Source organism: Chiloscyllium punctatum, chromosome 32 (genome assembly GCF_047496795.1).
Source record: "Chiloscyllium punctatum isolate Juve2018m chromosome 32, sChiPun1.3, whole genome shotgun sequence".
Taxonomy (NCBI): Eukaryota; Metazoa; Chordata; class Chondrichthyes; order Orectolobiformes; family Hemiscylliidae; genus Chiloscyllium; species Chiloscyllium punctatum.
In genome coordinates this window covers 770,323-792,691 of record NC_092770.1, presented here as the reverse complement: position 1 = coordinate 792,691, position 22,369 = coordinate 770,323, and the positions used below count along the sequence as shown (strand labels likewise).

At 38.6% G+C, this 22,369-nt stretch overlaps 2 protein-coding genes across 13 annotated transcripts in view; one reads left to right on the top strand and one right to left on the bottom strand.

Moving 5' to 3' along the window:
* foxp2 (forkhead box P2) overlaps positions 1-10,070 on the bottom strand; it is an 808,606-nt gene extending 798,536 nt beyond the window's left edge. For 5 of the 8 annotated variants that reach the window (XM_072551465.1, XM_072551461.1, XM_072551466.1 and 2 more), the window contains exon 1: positions 9,450-10,066. The gene's annotated coding sequence lies outside the window, so the exon portion shown is untranslated. Of the gene's footprint in view, positions 1-6,611; positions 6,744-9,449 lie in introns of all 8 variants that reach the window. The other 3 variants (XM_072551467.1, XM_072551474.1, XM_072551463.1) reach the window with 3 other exon arrangements.
* The window catches only part of ppp1r3ab (protein phosphatase 1, regulatory subunit 3Ab), a 116,521-nt gene continuing 103,396 nt past the window's right edge, over positions 9,245-22,369 (top strand). The window contains exons 1-3 of one of the 5 annotated variants that reach the window (XM_072551457.1): positions 13,427-13,713; positions 14,427-14,761; positions 18,729-18,771. Coding sequence is in view for 2 of the 5 variants with exons in the window: in XM_072551459.1 (XP_072407560.1) it covers positions 14,582-14,606; positions 18,729-18,771 (68 nt within the window). In the remaining 3 variants the exon portion in view is untranslated. Of the gene's footprint in view, positions 9,514-13,426; positions 13,714-14,186; positions 14,762-18,728; positions 18,772-22,369 lie in introns of those variants that run through there. The other 4 variants (XM_072551455.1, XM_072551459.1, XM_072551460.1 and 1 more) reach the window with 4 other exon arrangements.

Genomic DNA, 22,369 nt, shown 5'->3' with positions numbered 1-22,369 from the left:
AATGCCAATGAACACTAAGTGTCAAGAAACAAGTGTTTTGTTTCTTTTCACCTGCAATACTTCTCAACTTGGGTGTTTTTATTTGATTAAATTCTATTATATATACACTGTATATTTTAATCAATTACTTAATATTTTTATATGGCTTCTAATATCTGTTGACTACAATCATCTGCACCATCTGCATTAACCTACTCTTGCTCTCTAATCTTAGACTGGCAGACTGTTTCTCCTAAAATTAATTATTTTCTGCTAACAATTGATTTTATGTCAGTTTCTCTCTATCCAATTGTTATGTCAATTGTTCAATCACTGTGTGAAGGAGTTGAAGCACCAATGTAATTGATAGGAAAGATGTTGTTGGAAAAGATACTGTCGGTGTAAATGACCCTGAAGTCAGAAACATCACTCTTTCAGCTGAACAACTGCTTAGCCATCTTTCTTAATCCAGTTTCCTCTAAATATTTATAAAATTTCCCAAATTTTCCAACCACAGACTGATGCATTAGCCAAGACAGTGCAGGTACAAAACAGAATTCCATAAGTGTATGTCTGTGTCCCATCTTGCTGCGTTGGTAATCTGGCTATACAGCAGTATTTTCCTTCCTTAAAGTAAAAATCCAAACACTTAGCTCTGGCTTTGAAAACGAATAGCTACAGCCAATTCTGCAAATTCTTCCAAAGTACAAACCACATCCTGCTTCTCAACCTGTTTAGTGACCATGTGTAATATAAATGTTTTCAAGTGAACCACGATCTCAGCTCTGGACTATTTTGACAATTGCCTTAATATCTGCTTGCAAAAGTGCTTTAAAAAAATTTGTTTCTTTACAGTGAGTGACTCCAACAAAAATGGTTTTTGAGAATTACTCGAATCTTTTCAGTTCCATAAATCTGCTTGTATTTTTTAGATTCTTCTATCTGTGCCAGTACAGCAACTAACATTGTTTTAGTCTGCATGATGTTCTACTTTACTGTTCCCCTTTCTTCATCTTACATCTTGGTTCAATTATGGTTGCCACGCTGGTACCCCTCATAAAAGGCTTTTACTTATTTTACTTGGCATCTTGATTAATCTGATAAATCTCACGCCAAATGTCTCCCTGCACATAATCTTAGTAAATCCACAGGTAGCACTAACAAAGACAACTACAATCTAAGTGTCAGCTGCTAACTCCCTACTCCTTGTAACAGCTGTTCTTTTTGGTTGCTTGCCTAAACACTGTCTAATATTATCTGACAATTCTCCATCCAATTGGTATGCGATTGTGTTCATTCTCGGGAGAAAGCTGACATTAATGATTCATTTTGCTCTTCCTGCTCTAATTTCAATGGCTGTACTAAAAAGCTTGCATCCATTTCTCTTTATGCCACTGATCTACATTTTCACCTCAGATGTACCAGATCTTCCATGTTTTGGACTCCATAAACTTCTTATCGGGAGTGATCCCCCCCCTCCCCACGATTCTATAAGAATTATATCCATCACAATAAAGTCATATACCATCCAACTTCAGAAATTCTGCACATTCTCTTAGCAGAGAAGGACACCATTTGGTCCATTGAGTATACACCACCTCTTCTGAAAATTAATACAATGAATCCTATTGCACACACTCACCTAGAGACCTACAATCTTTTCCTTTCAGGTTTTAACAATTATTTTGCAAAAACTACAACACAATCTTATTCACCATCTTTATCAAGCTGTAAGTGCTAAATCCTAACCTCATGTTGCATACCTTCTTTGTCAGGTCACCTTAAATCTATGGTTAATAAACTCTTCAAACACTGGAAATATGTATCTTCATTTATTCAATCTAACCTCTTCATAATTTTAAATAACTTCATCAAATCTCTTCTTACCTTTTCTACTCTAAGGAAAAACCCAGTCCATCCAGATAATTGCAACACTAAATCTCTGGAATTATTCTAGTAAATCTCTTCAGTACCCTTGTCAAAGCCTTCACTTCCTTTGTAAAAATCGTAGTGCACAGTATTGCCCTTTCTCCCACTTCACCTTTCCATTTCCGTAGAAACGTGCTCATTCTTCAAGACAGATGGTTCCTTTTATTTCTTTATGTAAACATTAAATTAATGAACCCACTATTCATTATCGAATTCCCCCTACAATTTTGGGCTGTTGAACTAACTCCAACATTTTTTGGCAAAGCTATTCTCCTGAAGGTCTTGTTTGAACTGCATAACTTTGAAGTTCTGATTCTGAACATCTTGGTGAATAATTTATTAAAAATCATTTATTTTGACTGGGACTGGAATGCTGCACTTCAATATTTTGTGATTATGAATTTCTAATCAAAAATGTTCCCTCAAAATAGACCAACCATGTTTGTGGCTGTTAACACATCCTCATGCTCATTGACAATTCACTCAAACACTTAGTCATCTCCATGTTCTGTTTTCTACCAATTACCTCCTTCAAACATAATCCAATCTTCTTCAATTTCTGATAATCCTTGTTGGATGCTTCATTCAGTATTCATCAATTTCCTTCAGTTGCAGAGCACCTGTACATACATCCTTTCTTCCTCATAAATGAAAATGGTTGAACTGCTTCGTCTTTCCTTCCCATACATTTTGGTATGACAATGGAGGGAGGAGGTGGTTTTATACCTCACAATTGAACAGTAATCTGCAGACTGAATCTTCAACTCTTTATAAATTCATTAAAACTGCTGCAATAAAAAGCAGACAATTTGGTAAAATGTGATGGCAAAAAAGACTATCCCACTATTGCTTTCAATTTTTTTTTAATGACTGCAGTTACATCAAGCTGTTCGCAAGCATACTGAATAGGTATCATCTCCGAACCCTGGATGGCACTCATTCTTCGCCTTCATATGTTTAATATTTCTTATCGCAATATTTCCCATAACCCATTAACCCTGTTTGTCTAAACAGATAATCCCTTTCAATAATTTAAACGCTGTGTATAGTGTTATCATGAACATCATTCCATTACATACAGAAGATCTTCTAACAGGTTACAGTCAACTGAGATACTGTATAATAAAATGGTTCTCTTCTTACTTCCTGCTTCCAAACTCCTTTCCTTGGTCACTATTTTTCCTGTCCTCCTATTTCAGTCTAATTATAGTCAATTTTTTTCTGTAAACTGTCATTTCTTTCATGTGAAACTGCAACTACAACATCTTACATGTTATTCACTCTTCCTACATCTTCAAGATGAATTGAAGGTCGATCAAACCGTTTCATTTCCAATTCCTTCTTCCACAGAAACTCAGAACCTCCTTACCCACAGCTTCTCCTCACTGCTGTAATATTCTGAACCCAGCTTAATATTTACCAACTTCAATTTACCTTGTTATCCCTTTCAGTCTAATGATATTACTAAAATCAGTTTTGGCTTGTCACTCTGTTTATTGTGGAATAAAGGAAATAAAAACACAATGCATTCCATTCCATTGAATCCTCAAAAGCTAAAAATATCCATGTTTATGGTCTACGATTTTCATTTGAAAACCAATTCCCAGCTATTTATTGTTAAGACACAGGGATAAACTCTCCTACTTAATTTAAAACCAGCAACACAGAAAAGATTTATCCTGTGCAGTAATCTGTGAAAATTCAATACTCCAAGAACTAGTTAAAGTAAAAATTAACAACTTTATTTCTTAAAGTATAACAGAGAATAATTAACTAACAACTATTTACAATTCATTCCTCTAATTTATATTTTACCTTCCCTTCTATAATACTAGTCTGATAAAACTCCTGATTACGATTTACAAAACAAAACTTCTTATCTCAAAGCCAAGCAGCCTTTCTTTTCTCTGACTTTCAGTCTTCTTTTTTTCTTCTTGGGGATTCTGCTTCACAGGTTACTGATTGATAAAGGTACCTTTAAGAAAGCTATTTTTGGGCAGTCTTTTTTCATGCTTGACAGTTCTCCTCTCAACTGTTCAATTTTCCCCATTTTTTACATCCCTAAAGCATCGGATTGTGTCATTGGCTTTTAAGATTATCAATATACTAAATTCAAACAGGACTGGTGTTTGGTATTTTTTGGGGTATAATTCAAACTGATTGGCTTAATTCAAATCTGTTTTGTTGTTTCCAAGCAACCGGCTAATTTAGCTTTCAACCAACTGTTACATTGTTACCTTATTGAAAACACTTGGTGCTGTCAGGTATCTCTACCAGCTTTTAACTCCCTTGAAGGTACAGTACACCCACATCTTCATAACATTATTTCCAAATCAAGAAAAGGTCAGGGGGCAATGGCCTCAGATTTTTCATTTTGAAAATATACAAAATAAACTCCACATCACAAAAAAGTATCAACTCCATTATAAATATGAATCATGACTGTAACATATTCACTTCTCACACAAACTAAAGTGGTGACATTTGCAGCACTGAGTTCACATCAGTCCAAAATTACTTTGGCACAAATAGATAAGGCATATAGTACAAAAGAATTATGCATTATCTTTTAAACTTCATTGCACTTCTATGTGAAACATGATGCAACATCAACCTCAACTGAGTTTAATAGAATAATCAATTAAAAGAGAGAAACCAATGATTAATTATTACATTGAAAAGTTTTAGAACTTTGGCAATAAATTGAGAAACACAGCTATAATCTTCCTCCTTTCCTTTACCACTAACCCCCAACACTCCCAACATGTAAAACAAATTATACCCATTTGCCTTTGACCTCTTATAAACATAACTGGCTTGTATTTCTGTCTTCAGGTCACTATCACTAGTCCAATATTCCACAGGCGTAGGCTTGCCCCTTGGCAAGAAGATGCATCCAAAACAATGGGCAGAAATCCAACTCCTTTCGTAAATCTTAAGATCTGTAGCAATGATAATGGTTGCCAGCTGCAGGGTCTTCGGGCTACTGTCCAACAGCAAACAGAAAGCTTGCAGTGCTTAAGATTTTAGGGTTTTTCAAATTAGATGTGTTCTTTACTTCTTTTGGCCTCACTGCCAGTTCAGATCATCCAGTCACCACCTTTAATTTGAAAGACAATCTCACAAGAACGGGCAATTTTGATAACTTAAAAATAGTTAGCATTTTGCCACTGAACTGTTAAAAGCCATGTAAACATGTCAGATGGGAAGATAGGAATTGCTTTAGGCTCTTTTTTTTCATTATAATTAGAAATATATTGAGAGCAGTTTCAGACCTGGAGATACTCCAGGTCACATACCTGAATCAGTTAAACATTGTGATGGCTCCCAGTGGATATCCCTTTGCATTAGTTATGGTGAGGTCAATGATTACTATTGTGTGAGTTTTGAGTCAGAATATGGGAAACATTGGATAGACGAGAGTGTGGTAGTGCAAATCCAAGAGGAATCGGCTCAAAGTGTTTGAGATGTTAATTTTTAAGTCTGCTAAAGAATTAAACAAGGTGATTTGGGTGGAAGATCGAGATGATTGAAGGTTGGGTGTGAGAAAGGAAGATGGCTTAATGGGAAATGACAGTGGAAAAAGAAAGGAGTTGAAAGATTAAAAGATATGGTGGATGAGGATTGAAAAGAACTATAAATCTTATAGAAGACAATGATTACGAAGTCAACACATTAACAGGTGTACATCCAATAGTATTCAGCATGGCCAAGCAACGGGTAAAAGTTTTGAGCCAACATCAGTACCGTGTGACATGTATTAAGTTCCAAGTTCACATTTGACAGGTTATTCAGGTCAATACTTCAGTGTAGGTTGAAAGAAATATTGTATTATCAAAGCTATCTTCCAAATAGTAAATTGAGCTGATGTTGCATCTGCTTGCTTGGGTGGATGCAAAAGATGTCATTGCTTCAACATAAAGAGCAGCAGAGTTCTTCTAAATGAACTGGTTAATATGTCGTCAAAAAAGATGGCCCAAAACAGATTGTTACCACCTGCTTGGGAAAGTACAGGTCATTCATTTCACACATTTCGTTAATGTGAAGTTGCTTTAGTGCGATTGATGAATTGGAGACACCGTTTCTAAAGCACAAAATTTTAAAACGTGTGTTGACTGTAACACAATTACATCACCAACACTTCAAACGCTGTTTCTGAAGGATGATTTTTCTATAACATGGGGTTGCACAAGAACATAACTATAGCATTATAGAAGAACTACCCATATAGTGATTCAAGCCGCACTATGCTTTGGATTGCCACAAACGTTAATGATTTACTTAAAGTACACAAAGTCCTGATTTGCCTGTCTGATGGAGTCAGATGAACAAAAAGCATTGACTTGGTTTCTGTACTTGATGAGAATGACTGTTTGTTACAAATGAAAAGGTTCTAGTCACAGATAAACAAGACCATGAACTATCAACATATAGATCTATGAGTTGAAACTCTTAACCCATAAGACCATAAGACATAGGTGCTGAAGTAAGCCAATCAAATCAAGAAGTTTCTTCCACCAATCAATGAGATCATGGATGAATTGATAATCCTCAATTCCATGTTCCTGCCTTTTCCCTATAACCTTTGGATTCCCTTTCTGCTTAAAAACCCATCTTGTATCCCTACCTATACATATATAGTCAGACACACAAACAAACAAAATGATGGGAAAATTGGAGAAACACAGTTCAATTGCACCAACCTGTATGGTTCAATGAAATGTCCCTTTGCTTCCAAGATCTTCTGTTTCTCAGTTTCCTTTTTCCAGATTCTTTCACTTCTTTGCAAGAGGCACTTGCTGATTAGTACACTGATTACAAAGTCTCTTCGTTACCTTTTAAAGGCAACAGATTGCAGCAATTGGTAGGAGAAAATAATTGACTTTTTTAGACATCAGGTATTTGAACTGCAGAGATATAGGGACACGGAACCTATTCTTCAAGCAGTCTGAAAGCTTCCTACACTTTCTATTATAAACCCCCAAACTGTTAGTCTGCCCAAGAGCCAGAATTGCCTTCTGGTTGATGATTTCTGGCATCCACAACTGGTCACATTTTCACAAACCAATTTGTTGCCATCTGAATCTCCCTCTGCATACACAACTTGGTGCCACACTGTCTTATCTCTTCTCCTATGCTGCTGGCAATGCAAAAATGTAAACACAATTCATAATGAGTTCCAGTGCTTTGTTTTCAAAACTAAAGCAAATCCTTCCCCAGTCCTTGGTTTGAAAACAATCCTTTCCCATTTTAGCCCACAATCAAATAATGTAAAGAAAATCAGAAAGATGTGCTCTTCACAAGATCAATTTATCATTGTTGTTTGTGAGCTTGCATTCCTCATATTAGTTGCATGCTATGCTTTAAAAGTATCTAATCAACTGTAAAGTACTTTAGAATATCCTCAGGATATGAAATATGCAGATCTTTCTGCTGTACATACTATGCGCTAGACTCAAACAGAGCGAAATACTGGTGCAACATTGGTCAGAAGTATTGAACTTGACCATGGCTCTGGATGTAGGTTTGCTCGCTGAGCTGGAAGGTTTGTTTTCAGACATTTCATCACCATACTAGGTAACATCATCAGTGAGCCTCCGGAAGCTTCATCTGGAGGCTCAGTGATGATGTTACCTCGTATGTTGATGATCAGCGAGCAAACCTACAACCATAACCCCAACCTGAGCTACAAATCTTCTCAAAACTCACTAATTGATAATGGCATTCAGGAAAATAATAAAATGTGCAAACAAAATTGCAGGCATAAAAGAAAGTTTTAGTACTCAGGAAGAATCATGCTTGAGGTTGGTGATAGTTACTATCCATGTCAAGCTCCTGTTCATGAAGCAGCTACCATTGGGATTTGCTACGGTGTGGAAGGACTATCTAAATAGTATTGGCACAAAACCAACTGGCTTTGAGTGACATTGAAGTTCTTATTATACTCCAGAAAGTCAATTGGTGAAGGCTAGAACTTAAGCATATATACATGTGTATAAGCATTTATTTAGAATTACAAATTACAAGGATACACCCCCTAACATGACAATCACAGGTTCAGTCCTTTTCTATTAATAGGAACACAAGTGAATTCCCAGTTAATATCCTCTACCTCTATATAATTAAATAGAGCTGACAGTGATGTCGATATGAAGTGAATAGCAGACTGAAAACAATCATGGAGAAGTTTGAGCCAATGTTCCAAAAATTAAGGGTGGGACATATTTGAAGGAACTTTAAATTAATACAGTTTCAAGCAATTTGTTTTGAAAACTGATTTACATTTAACATGTATATTAATAAGGAATCAAAGCAGAAACAGTTGTAAAGGTGATTTTTCAGACAATGCTGAGAGACAGTGGTACTCAAATGTTTTTGACAGCTCAACAAGTGAAATAACCAAACTTCACACCATTCAAACATGTTAACAATTTGGCAATAGTGAACAGACTTGCAACAGTCATGAAACTTATAACCAATGTCAATTAGTGAAGTATTTTTTGGAAAATAATACATTCTCAACAAGAGTTTATCTTCCAAACACATGCAACATTGCATGCATTACCCATTAGAGTTGTTGACTGAAAGATGGAAGGCGTGTTGCAGGTGCATATTTATTCCAACAAATTTGCAAAAATTAATCACCATTATTTCTCTCCCCTTCTCTTGACCAGGCTGACAGATTATTGGAACACAAAAATGCATCGTCTCTCAAGCATGCGTACTGTTTATTTGTAAAGGTCAGTTTTCCCCATTCATAGAAGTTACGTTTATAAATAAATTCTCTGAACGTATACATTTCCTCAACGGTTGGGCAGTAATCTCTTTCATATGTTAATGTCCCATTCAAATCCATCAATTTGCCAACTTTTCAGATCAGCTGTTCGTAACAATAAACTTTGCACTGGAGCTTCCAAGAGTAATGTCCAGTCACCAACACGCTGAAACTAATGCTTCAATTAAATCATTCACAATAATGTCAATAATTACATTCTAAATTTGAAAAGGGGAGGGTAGAATTCTTAATTAGCTTGAGTGTAAGACAGTGAGCGTTCTCATGAAGAACGAAAGTTTCCTTATAACTCATTTACGTTTTCTAATGCCCGTTAATAATTCATTTCTTATTGTTAAAACACACATAAGTTTAAATCAATACAATACTATGTTAAATTTACTTCCAGCAGGTTTAACTACTGATGTAAAAAATCACCCTCCTTGACCAGAATGGTTCCGTCCCACTTTGGTCATGCGAGTGACTGGCTGGGGAGGAACTCGGGCTGAGAGAAATAATACAGGAAAGCCAGAGTTCGTGTGTGGAGCAGGGGCGTCACGTTTAAATTAATGAGAACCCCATGAAAGCGATAGGATTCCTTTAAACCAAAACACGAACTCACGATTGGGGGGTGGGAAGAGATCACCAACAATGAGGGGGTGGGGGCTTCCATTGGAAAACCGACGGAGAGAAAATCATAACCTTGGAAATCTTATCTCTCAACTTTACGGGAGTTTGAACAAAAAATAAAAGTTAATTCGAAACTTACCACAAGTGAAAGCGACGTTTATCGGAGTATGAGCGACGTGGTGCGGAACGAAATAATTCTTCAGGTTCGATTTAATGTTTGCAAATGCACATTTTGGGGGGGGGGGGGGGGAATGGAGAGATGGGTTGGTTGAGAAACTGGTGTTGTGTACGAGTGGGAGGGGAAGAGGGCAGCCCAGTGTATAGGCACTAGGGAGGGAGGGAGAGCACTGCGCTCACTGGCTCCTTGTTCACTCCCAATATCTTTGCTTCTCCAGTCACAGCAGCCTCCCCTCCACCCCGATACACCAACCCCACCTCAAAGAGACAGCATTCACCTCACACGTGCCTGTCTTTGACAGATTCCCTCACATTGACACAAGCTGCCACTGGGAAGAGGCTGCACTTTTAATCAGGGGCTGGGTTTTCTTTTTGTTCTCTTGTTTAACGGGAAAGGAGGGATGTTGTGATTAATCTGCAGCAGTTACAAAGTGAAAGCATTCGGCGGATTGTGAGATTGTTGTGTTGTCTCTCTCTCTCTGTGCCTGCAGCGTCCAGGTGACGTCACATCCACCTGCTATGTCAACAAAAGATTTCAGTCTTTTTTTGCGGGGGGAGGGTGGTGATTAAAAAGATTTTTTTCCCCCTTATCTATGCCCTTTCCTCGGGGATTGCAGCTACTGGCCAGAGGCAACCCCAGGTGAGAGGATGGAGCCAGGACACTGGGCCAGGCACCCAGCACAGCGCTTGTTAGCAAACCCCTCAAAAGGGGGAGGGGGGTGCTCCTACCACAGTTTTTTTGGTGAAATCATTAAAACTTAGAAAAGTTGAGGTTAAAGCAAGGCGACTGCCGTTTGATTCTCATTACAGAAAAAAAAATGGGAAAGCACCATTCAGAATGTTGACAACTTGGGCACCTATTTTACCCTCAATCTCCACACACACATCTCTCCCAGAAGGTGAAATTTGTGTCTTAAATTCTCCTGTCCCCAAACCTTGATTTATCTGACAATTCCATTTTCCCACTTCACGTCACTTGCGAAAGGGCCCATGTGAAAAAGACGGAAAGTAACGAGTTTTAAGGCTGTTGCAAGCGACAGAGTAGGGGAGGAAAGGGGGAAATGTCCTCTGTTTTTGTGACTGTTAGCCAATAGAGTCTGGGCGGGTTCGCAAGGTGAAAGTTCAATGCAAGGGCACTGCTAACGGAGTATGTGAACTGCTGTACGGTGTTGAGAGGTCTGCACAAAAGCGTGTTGCACAGCACGAATATACAAGTGCAATTATTTCTAAACTCCATTCTAAGCTGCTGACTGCGAGGAGGTGTGAGACTTGTCAGGCGCTTAACTCCAAGTTCAACTCCTCCTCCCAGTGACGCGTGGTTGCCAGATTCTTTTTTAATCACTTCTTTGAACGACAAGAAAGTGGATATTTCATTTTTACATTCCATTGTTCACTGGTTTACGCTGAGATTCATTAAAAGTCGCATTTAGTTAAGCCATAAAACCTTCCCAAAATCAACTTTTCGAGGTGCCCTTGTCTCCTGTAAAGGGACAATTTCTCCCTTTACAGGAAATTTCTGTTTGGAGAATAACCCTTTTGGAACTGATGCGGAGAATAGGGTCGGTTTACGAAAATTACGAGAGCACTTCTATAATATTTTTGGTGTTGACAGATTTCAGGCTGATGCAGAAAACAAATTCTGAGCACGCATTTAAAATGATTCAGGATCGTCGCTTCATGTATCGCGTGCCGCGCTACAATGTTGCATTTCTACAATATTAATGTCTAGTTTACAACAATACTCTGTGGTGAGTTTTGTCTGCAGATTAAAGTTGAGCCGGCACTGATTATACCTTTATTCCGCCGCCGTAGCCTAGTCGGACTTAGAGCACACCGCACAATTCGGACACTATCACAGGGAGGGAGAAAAAATTGAGCAGCGTTTTTGCGTTAGTTTTACGTAAAATCGGACAAGTGCTCAGTAATTGTTGAAATACCGCTACACAAGCGAGCAGCTGCGGAGCTGTTTTACTAACATTCAAAGCTGACTTGTTTAAATAAACTGAGGGTCAGGCAGCTTACTGCAGGGAATGCAAACCAAGGTAACATCTGATCTGTGTTGTGTGATTTCGCCGGCACTTGGGTAGCTTTTATTTCACGCGGGTTGGAAGCACAAAGCGGGGCTTTGGAACTTTCCCACTTGTCACTTCAAGGGGCATCGGACCTCATCAGCCAACAGTGCAATTCTCCAAATGCGAGATGCACAATAAAAATCCAAGAGGACAGACAAAAATTAGACTCCCAACATTGTCTGAGAAGCTTGCCGGAAAATAGAAGCGTGTGTGGAGCAGACCCGGGGAGGCTGACCTGGAACATTGGGCACTGACATTAATCTGCACATGTTGGCCACCTTATTCTCACGCGAGTCAGCAATGCGACTATCACGGTGTATTCCAACCGACCATTCGGTAAACGGTTCTGTTGGATGGGTTAAAATCTGAACGAAATTAGGGTGCGGCAACGCGTTACTCTCTATAAAGCCGGCGGCTCCAAAAAGATTTCACCAAAAGAAATGACTCTTTCAGCCCCCACTACCCCCACAAAGTTGCGTCTAAATCGGTAGCAGATTAAACTCAACGAGTTTGCAACTCCATCTAACGACACAACTTTAGATACAGCGCAAAGTGCTGCAGTTAAAAGGAAAGTTGCTGGGTCTGAGTCTGCGATCTTTTCTGCATTGGTGAGATTTCAGTTACCGCTTGACCCTCTTTCTAGTTAATAATAAAGTCATCACCTTATTTTCATGACAGATTTGTTTTTTTTAATTTAAAAGTGGCGCCGGCTATCCATTTGGTCCAGTGAGTAGAACATCTGTCTGAATCCTACGCTTTTATTTCGCAGTGAAGTGTGCGCTGAACAGATTTGTGAACACGTTTGTGGCGTGGAAAGTGATTCACAAATATCCAAATGCTCTCTCTCCTAAATAGGGAATCAAACGCGAAATAGCCCCGAGTCGTTCAGTCGAATTTGGAACCGAATACAGGCTGGAGACTGTCACTAACGCGAGGGCAGATATTTCACAGCTGGTTTCACCTTACTGGCGGAGCATTCATTTCCAGCTAAAGAAGCCCTTCATTTCTAAGACTGAAATTCCTTGTTTTTAAATGAATGGAGTCTGGCTAATGCTGATTGTGTTATTGAAGTCGAGAGATTGTTAAAATGGTTTGAGGCTAAAGGGGTATTTAGCATCACAGTTTACACAACTGTTAAAACGCGCCACTCCAAAGCCAGCTTCCACATTAAAGGCGATTTTGGATGCGCGTAATATATCGGACCAAAATATAGTCAAGCGATCATTAATAATTGTCAAACGTGATATTACGGCTACAGTTTTGGTGTTATATATGGTAGCATGAAGCTGAAGCTCAGTTCTGCATTATTATTGAAAATTATTATATTATTGCAGAACATAGCAAACACAATGGCACATCTTTAACGTGTTTCTTCTTTTTTTTGGCCGAGAAAGAAAAGTCGTAGTTCTTGTCACTATTTCAAATTAGCTCGCTCAGGTTTAAAGTCAGGAATAGGAGTTTCACTGAAGTATGGAATTCTGCTGCCATCTGCTGGTTGTAAATTAAATATCTGTAAAACGGGAGGAATATTGGAAGGAGGAAGCTCAGGGACTGACCACCTGGTAGATAAAAGGCGAAACGTTGCAAAAATGATATATGTACTTTTGTGCCGAGGTTGCTATAAGCTTTTGGCATTTTCTTACACTGAATGGCGAGTCTAGACGATGAGAAATTATTTCCTGTTCCACATTTCATACATTCTTCATTAAAAGGCTGTATATAAGTGAAGGGAGTTGGACTGCTTTGCGAAAAAAGTGCTAATGGGAAGAATATCCGTACACATTCTAGAAGTTTAAGTTTGAGGAGATTTCCAGTATTCGGGGAGGGGGGGGGGGGAGAACGAATCAAATGGAAATATGGGACGTATTTTCTTTTCGTTTAAATGTCTAGACGCAGCGAATAGTTGAATGTTGGTACGCCTTAAACATTGAGAGAATCTGTTTAGAATGGATATTTTTATGAATTGAATGTACAAAATGAAGCGGAATAGACACAGTCAGAGCAAACCCTTTGTACTTTGCTAAATCTTAACATTATCGAAAACATAACCTGGCATAATAAGTATTATCCAAAACAAAGTTGGTGAAGGGGCGCTAAACATCTGGACAATACAGTCACCAGTGAACGGGAACTTTTATTTTTCATGGCGGTGGCGTGAGTTACTTGTCAAACTAACTTTTTCAGTGTTGCAGCGCGGGAGATTTTAACACAGAGCTTTTCAATTTGCTTTTAAACATCTTAACTCTACCATACAAACACCACTACCGCTTGGATGCAAAAGCGTTGCGCGTTAAACTAATCTTTAAGGTCAGATTCCCGCCTGTCATGATGCAAAATGAAACAATTCAGATCGGAGTCAACGTGATCTATGAAAATACAGCAAATTATCCTATGTTTCAATTGTTATAAAATAAATGTGAATTTGTCAATTGTCTTTTTTTTTGTCAAAACATTGTGATAATGAGGGAGCTTTAATTGTGTAGTGTGATTTTGTTCTGGATGAAGTGTACTTTTGTTTGAACCTTGCTGTGTACCCAGTTTAACTAAGTTTAGAGTTGGGGTCATCGTTATAAAGAGTTGCGCTTTTCGTTAAGTGGGAATGAGGAACAAAATCTGATTAATTTGAACTGGGAATGGTTATGGGAATAGACAGAATTTGTTGGTGGACATTTCTAGCTGAAATATTGCCCACAACTCAAATCTCCCTCAAGTTCCGATAAACGTCTTACTGAGGGATGTTTTTTTCCCCCAGAACATTTTGTTTGTTCTCAGTTATACACTCATCGCCAGTCCTGCCCCTCTCTTTCCCGCTATATACAATATTCAAGCCGGTACATGTTACAGTCGTTTGTATTTCTAATCATCAGTAGCTGAAGACTTCTGGAATCGATTCTTTTTTTCCCGACGGGCGATATGAACGGAAACCAGTGCGAGGGTCGGTGCCGCAAGTTGGTGTCGGTATGAACTTTCGGGAGACTGTGGCTCAGTCCAGGGAGCGTTTAACAGCATCTCAGAGGCGTGCATGGAGTTTACACTGGAGAGTGAAAGTGAGAGCCCCTCCGTAATTAGTTGCGCCGAAGCTCTGTAACTTACTACAGTCCGTTAACTCGGCTCGAATAGCCAGGCTTTTAACCCCAAACTGGGGAACAGCAAGCCAATGCCTCCCGGTTTACCGAGGCGATTGCACCTCTCCCCTTCCTTGGTGAGTGTCTGCACTGTGGGCCATCACCTTGATTACTTCAAACGCAGGAGACGCTGGTCTCTTTACTACACCATTTCATGTCTCGTCAATGCATTCGAACCCGAATCTGGGATGTGACACTAAGCAGCAGCGCCACAGCTTTCTCAAAACCCCGACCTCAAACCTGCTTAATGCTTTCAACTTTCTTTTTTTTAAAATAAAAATTACCATTGTGATTTAGCTTCCCGATAATTACTCAGACTCGTTTCAATTAATAAACTGAAGCATTTCTTAGAGAGAAGTTGATGAATAATCAACACGTTGAATTCAGCTTTTACAAAAGACCTGTGACAAGTAGAAGGTACCCCAGACCTTTCTTTAATGTAAAGAAAACCAACATTCGCGGTATTGTCTCGGCTCTTCACTTATAAAAGCGAAGTGCAGAATACGCGGACACATTGGTTTCTTTTTCTGAAATGGGTGCATGCTTTTGGAAATTGTTAAACATTGTTTGCATAAAATAATCCTCTCCCCAAAGCTCCCCCTCCCCCAAACACACACAAATGCAGACAGACCAAAACTAAAGTTAAATTTTAATCCTCTCTTATACAAAGGAGGCCTCCCCCATTTTTTGTGCTGATTGATAGGTGATGGACACGTGCTGGGTTCCCCCAGACTGCTGAGCAATAAAAAAATACAAAGTGGGAAACATTTTTTCGCTCAGGTCAGGATTTTACCTGAAAACGATATCAGTCCAGTTTTGGTGGGACTGAATCTTAAAAGCTGGACCGTTTTTTAATCAAATGATGATCCGCGTCGTCTTATTTGATCAGCTCTTTGCACCAGCATTAAGTCCTATTAAACAGAAATACGAGTTCGAGAAATCCACTGCAAAACATCGCTAAGATGTGAGCCGGTTACCGGAATCTGAATGACACACACATTGATAAACACTTATTACATTGTTAATTCAGACATATAGTGAATATTCGAATTTAAATCATTGATAGATTGGAGTAGAAATAGTTATTAAAGTTAACAAGTAAGAAAGAAATTACCTTCTATTATATTGTTAAATATTTCAGAATATTTAGTTGTTAAATACAAATAATTTTATTCCAGGATATTTATCCTGCAGCGACCAACTGGAGCAGGTAAAGCAGACAATGACTTCAACAAGTGCCCTCTCTCGCTCGGTAACGAACCTCTACCGACACAACTCACAAAAAAACATTGCACTCAAAACTCTGTGTCTCTACAACCTGTCGCTTTGAAATATTTGAATCCCTTCATTGGGTCCTAAAGGCATTTTGAAATTTGGCTGCAGCAAAAAAAAACCACTATTTAATTCCGAGATTATCCCGGGAAATTTGGAATCACTCATGACTCAGGAACTGTTTTCTACTGTTCTGCATCGGTTCTTTATTCTTTTCCCTATTTCTAATTTCAAAATGGTTTAAGCAAACTCGATTTTATTTCAATGGATAGTGGGGTGAAAACCGTTTATTTATGTAGAGCCCGGTGGCTGGACATGACGTGGAGCTTATACAGCTGGTGTCGCTTTTCTGCCTAAAGTAATGGTAGACCAGCTACATAAAACCAAGTCGTTAAATTACCGCTCCAACTCTTCTCTCATAAACCAAAGGTAGCAGTTTTTGATCAAAGCATTTGAAAATAGGCTGTGACTGGATTTTTAAAAATAGGTGTCATGTAGTGCATCAATTTGTCTCAGTTTTTCTGGTCAGGTTACCATCCGTACAAGTATGATCAGAAGTGTTTGAAAGAAGTTGTATTCAGTTCTCAACATATTATCAGTAAGTTTCCACCTGGAAATGATGCTTGTTGCTGAGAGGGCACAGAGAATGCAGAATGATAACATGCAGCCTGGTTCCTGATCTTCCCAATGGCAAGTCATTGAAAGATAAAGCAGAGAGTTCAGGCATTTCTCTACAAGGATGGAAAAACAACCACTTCCTCTCTCAGCTCCCATATTTGAAGTAAATTGATGTCAGGTTAACACAGTTATGGAGAGCACCTCACATGGCCGCTGTCTCTGCTGGGGTGTCAGAAAGAACCAGCGGGAGGCGTATTTCAACATTGTGGGAATGCATTCCAAAACACTTTTTCCCCCCAGCTGTCCGTCATCACTGCATATTACACAAGTTTACATTTCATTTAAATATATGACACAATCCCCATATAGTAAGCACCTTTCCACCTCTGCAAGTGCTAATGTGTGAATAGTCCATGCCAGCAGACCAAGTTTACTTCTCCATTATTCACAAAATGTTGGATGTTGGCCAGCATAAACATTTTCAGCTATCCTTCATCACACAGAAGACTGGAAAATAAAATAAACTTCAAACGTATCCTTTTAATTGCATATTCTGACCAACAACATGGGACTGCTAGTGCTAATATACCCTATACCGTGAAACAATGACAGAGAGGATTGGAGGAGGATCAAGCTTAATGTGGGGAAGTGTCAATTCATTTACTTTTCGCTTGAGAAAGGTACTTCCAGGGTTTTCTAGTTGTTGAGAATTTAGAAACTGAGAATGAGAAGTTGGATTTAGGAGACAAGGCAAAGAAACAAACGAAAGCAACTGAATAGCTTCAAAAATAGTTAAAATGGCTAACAGAATGTGGACTTCATTCATTCAGATTGAAATACAAATAGACAAAGTTATATTACAGTTGTTCGCAATTGTGGTTACATGCTATGTGAATTATTACATTCAATTTTGGGCACCACTTCTCAAGGAAGGTGTATTAACCCAGGAACACATTCACTGGATTAATACTAAGGTGAAAAAGATTCATTTACAAGGCAGATTGCACAGATTAAGCTTGCATTCCCATCAATGTAGTTGATGGGAAGTTGATTTAATTGAAGTCTTCACCATGATTAAAGGATTTGACAGCCTAGATAGTGAAGACCCATTTCTTTTGGTTGGACAGTCCAGAGCAAGAGGGCATCACCTTCAAAGTAAAGAGAAGTTTTCAGAGATGATGTCAGAATGTCTGCTTCACAGAAAGGGAAGACGAAATCTGGAACTCACTCCAGCAAACTGCCCCACACCAAACAACGACACACTGTTGTGACTAGCTCAACTGAAACTTTCACAACTAAGACTGATTTTTTATTTGGCAGGAGTAGTAACAGTTACACAAACAAGACTAGCCGCTTGCTTCTTTCACCCTCTTCTTCCTCTGTGGCCTCAGCTTTTTTATATCCACAGTAAAGGGAACTGAAGAAAGATTATTACATTTCCTCTGTAAGTTTTTAACAGTGCCTGATCATGTTTCTTCCACAAGGTTTATCCTGCCAAGCCATCACAGAGGCAAATGAGAGGTGATGGAGATGGACCTGCAGTTGCCAGTATCTCACCTTCACCTTTATCAACAAACCCAGCCATTCAGGTCTCCAGGATCTTCAGACCTTTTGCCTCATCTGGAGTCAGGGATCATTTTGATGGGACATCACCATCAGGGGCTAGAAGTTCTTAACAGCTATCAGCCACATTCTCCAATCTGAAGCAGGAGGAGACACAAAACAAAGACTGGACAGTCTTTTGTTCTGACAATTTGGTGCATAAAAAACAAAAATTGAGAAAACACAACTGTGACGTGTTAAAATGGCTTGCTCGTGCACAGCAGTTTGTGAAAAATGGGAATAGATAGCTAGCAATTTTGTTGAGGGTCAAAATCTTGAGACTCCCTCGTTACTTTGGGAGTACCTTTGAGCTGTTTACCACTACCTTTAAAACAGGCTCTTCAAATTTTATTTTGAGGAATGTAAATAATGTTATTACTAAAAGAATTTTAATGTGACTCTATATATACTAAAGAAAGATGTTTAGATAACACCTTTCACAACCTTCAGATATCAGAGCATAAAAACCAATTAAGTTTTTAAGTAACAAGTTACTGTGTTCTGAAGAAGGGTCACTGGACCTGAAACGTTAACTCTGTTTTCTCTCCACAGATGCTCCCAGGCCTGCTAAGTCTTTCCAGCAATTACTGTTTCTGTAAGTAACTTACAGTCTTAATTAAGTCTGGTCACTTATAATATAGGAAATGTGATAGTCAATTTGCACCATCATGGTCCTAAAGACAGTGATGTAATAATTACCAGAAAATCTGGTTTTAATTAACTTCATTAAAGGGTAAATATTGATCATGACAATGGTAATAACTCGCTTGCTACTTTGAAATCGTTCTTACATCTGTCTGGAAAAACAAATCAGCCTTAGTTTTACATTGCATAGAATATACAGCACAGAGTGACTCAACAAGTCCATGTCAGGATTTATGCTTCATCCAAATATTCTCAACTTTTTTTCTTTTCAATCTGTAATCATACCTCTCTGTTCCCTTCTCACTTACTGCTTGGCTGGCTTGTCCCTGGAAGCATCTACGTTCTTCACTTCAACCACTTTTTGCTGTGATAGTGGTTTCCATTCTTTAAGTAAAGATGTTTCTTCTGAACTCTCTCTTGGATTTCATGGCAACTACCTTTTATTGATTGCCTCTATTTTTTTCCCCCCCAAAGGAGAAACTCCTCTTTTTGTATCCACTCTATCAAAACCTTTTAATAATTTTAAACTCCACCATTAGATCACCACTCGGTATCTTTCAACAGAAAAGATACAAAGCTTGTCAATCAATTCCTGAAGTGTATCCTCACTCTTTTTTTGTACAATTCTTATATATCTTCTCTACAACCTCTCCACTGCATCTACATCCTTTTTTATAATATGGGAATCAGAACTGCACATAGTACTCAAAATATTGTCTAAGGAAAGGGTTTGATACAAGTTTAATGTAGCTTCCTTATTTTTCATTTCCGTCCATTTCTGAATCAAGATAGGTGCTTGGTTTGGTGTTTTATGCCCTTGCTAACCCATGGCTCAAAATTTAGTAATTGGTGTACTTGTGTTCTGAAACTGCTTTGTTCCACGACCTCATTTAGACCTGTATCTTCCAAGTAAGAAATTAAGTCCCTGTAATTGTTATGTTTCAGCGCAGTATTGGCAATCACCACCACCACCACCCCCACCCCCGGCCCAAATTTAGTGTCATCGATAAATGCAGCAAATTGTGTTTAATTGCAAAGTTCAAGTCATTCCTGTGAAATGTGAACAACAGTGATCCAAGTAGAGGATCACTTCCCACACTCTGCCACTCTGAATATCCATCATTTGACATCCACTGTTCCAGTCTCAAAACCAATTAGGAAGCAATTTTTTTGTTCATCTCCTGGGACGTGGGCTGCACCAGCATTTATTGCCCTGGAGAAGGTGGTGTCGAGCTGCTTTCTTGAACTGATGTACTCCACGTGGTGTAGGTAGATCCACAATGCTAGGGAGGGAATTCCAGGCTTTTGACCCACTGAAAAAACAACAATATATTTCCAAGACAGAATGACAGTAGCCTGGAAAGGAACTGACAAGTGGTGGTGTTCACATGTATCTGCTGCCCTTGTCCTCCTAATGAATTTGGTCATGGGTTTATAGACAAAAATAAAAGAACTGAGGATGCTGGAAATCAGAAACAAACAGAAATTGCTGGAAAAACTCAGCAGGTCTGGCAGCATCTGTGCAGAGAAAACTGGGTGTTCTAAAGAAGGATCACTGGACCCAAAATGTTAATTCTGTCAATGTGTTAAAGCAGTTGCACTTGCTGCTCTAAGATTTGCTTCACATTTTTAATATGTTACTTACTCCTACTTCCATTCACTTGTAGCTCTACTAGAAAGATATTTATGTGAGACTCCTTTATGTTTGTTGTTATTTTCTAGGCTAAATCTGTTATTCTTAGCACCTAGGATTCCAGTTTCCTCTAGAGCTGTCATTTAGCAACACAAGCTCCAGTACACTGCATCTTGTAAACTTTGCCTCAGCTCCTCTACTGCTGAAGCTCTTAGCTACGCCTTTGTTACCTCCAGATGTGACTATTTGAACACATTCCTGGCCAAGCTGCCCCACATTCTGTCCTTCATAAACTTGAGGTCATCTAAAACTCTGCTGTCCATATCCTAACTTGTAACAAAGATCATTCACTTATTACCCATGTGCTTGCTATTAAACAATGCCTCAATTTTAAAATTCTCATGCTTATCTCCATATCACTGTATTGCCTGACACCCCACTATCTCTGTAATCTCCAGTCCCACAGCACTCTGAGGTACTTATGCCCCACTAACTCTAGCCACTTGATCAATCACTTCTGTCATTACTCGCCATGCCTTCAGCTGCCAAACCCCTACATTCTGGAATTCTCATTCTAAACTTTTCACTCTTCTTTAAGACCTATCTCTTTAGCAATGCAGTAGAAAGCTGGTGGCATGTGTTGTATTTTAACAGAGGGCAAAAAATTCCTCCTTTTTTTTGAATATATGGGGAAAGGTGCCAAAAATGAATTATACCAGGAAAGGATACAATGGATTCTGATGATCTCAAATTTTAACACCACTGTGAGATTAAAAAGCATGATTTTGTGATGAAAATACAAAACCCTTTACTGCTGAAGCTAAATATAGAAAAGCACAGGAGTGGACAGGCTCCCCAAAAAGCCTGGGATTATCAAGGAGAAAGGAGGGGGAATTAATGCAGTTGTATGGACCCATTCAGTGGGCTTTCCTCAGCTCTTCTGATTTTTCATATGGCCAGTTCACCTGTGAAAATCCATGTTACATTAACAAAACAAGTTGAGTTACAACAAGAAACAATCATTGTAAAGCTAATCCAATTCAATTGCACCAGTAATACCCATATGATCCATGATCTTGCATCACTGATTGCGACAGTAACTGATTTGGCATGGCATAATATCCCGTGACAAGTCGAACATTCTGCTTTTATCACACACAAACCATTTGCTCCCTGAATACTGTGCAAGAAGTGCCAGGGGCAGTGGAAAGTGTCCGTTTCTGATGGCACTTGATCAACAACAAACTGCACATCATCTTTTTTCTGGTTTGCTGTTAAGCAAAATTATATCACAACATGGAACCTGTAGAAAATATTGGAGCATATAATTCCATGCTGAGCAAGTGAGTGCTGTGTTCATGGCTTAGCATTCATTAAGTCAATATTTTGTTTCAATGTATTTGCTTTGTTTCCTAGTTTGGGAAAAGTCTCTTTTACATCTGGTTCTTTATATTTGCTGCCTATTAGGCTTCTGTTTGCTCATAACATGCTATTTATTTAATAATTCAAAATAAACAAGCGCTATAAGTAGGCCTTAAATTAAAATTGTACAGAAATTGGGTTGAAAATAAATATTTCAGGATTGTTCCTGGTGAGTGAATAGTCTTGTAAAATGCCAAGAGAAAATTGTAAACATCTGCATGTAATTAGTTTCCTAAGGCTGAAAGTCTGAAGTTATGGAATCTACAAATGTGACATTTTACAAAGATTATTTTAGCTATTTGGCACCATCTGCTGGATTCATTAAAACTTGCAGGGTACTGCTGGAAAATATCACTAGAAAGACATTGCAGAATTAAATGCAAATGCTAGCCTTCTTGATTCCAGTACAGAAACATAATAAAAGTTTTGAGAAATTGTGCACTTAGTTTATGTTGATTTGTCCTACTTGATACATACACTTACAGTATTGTTT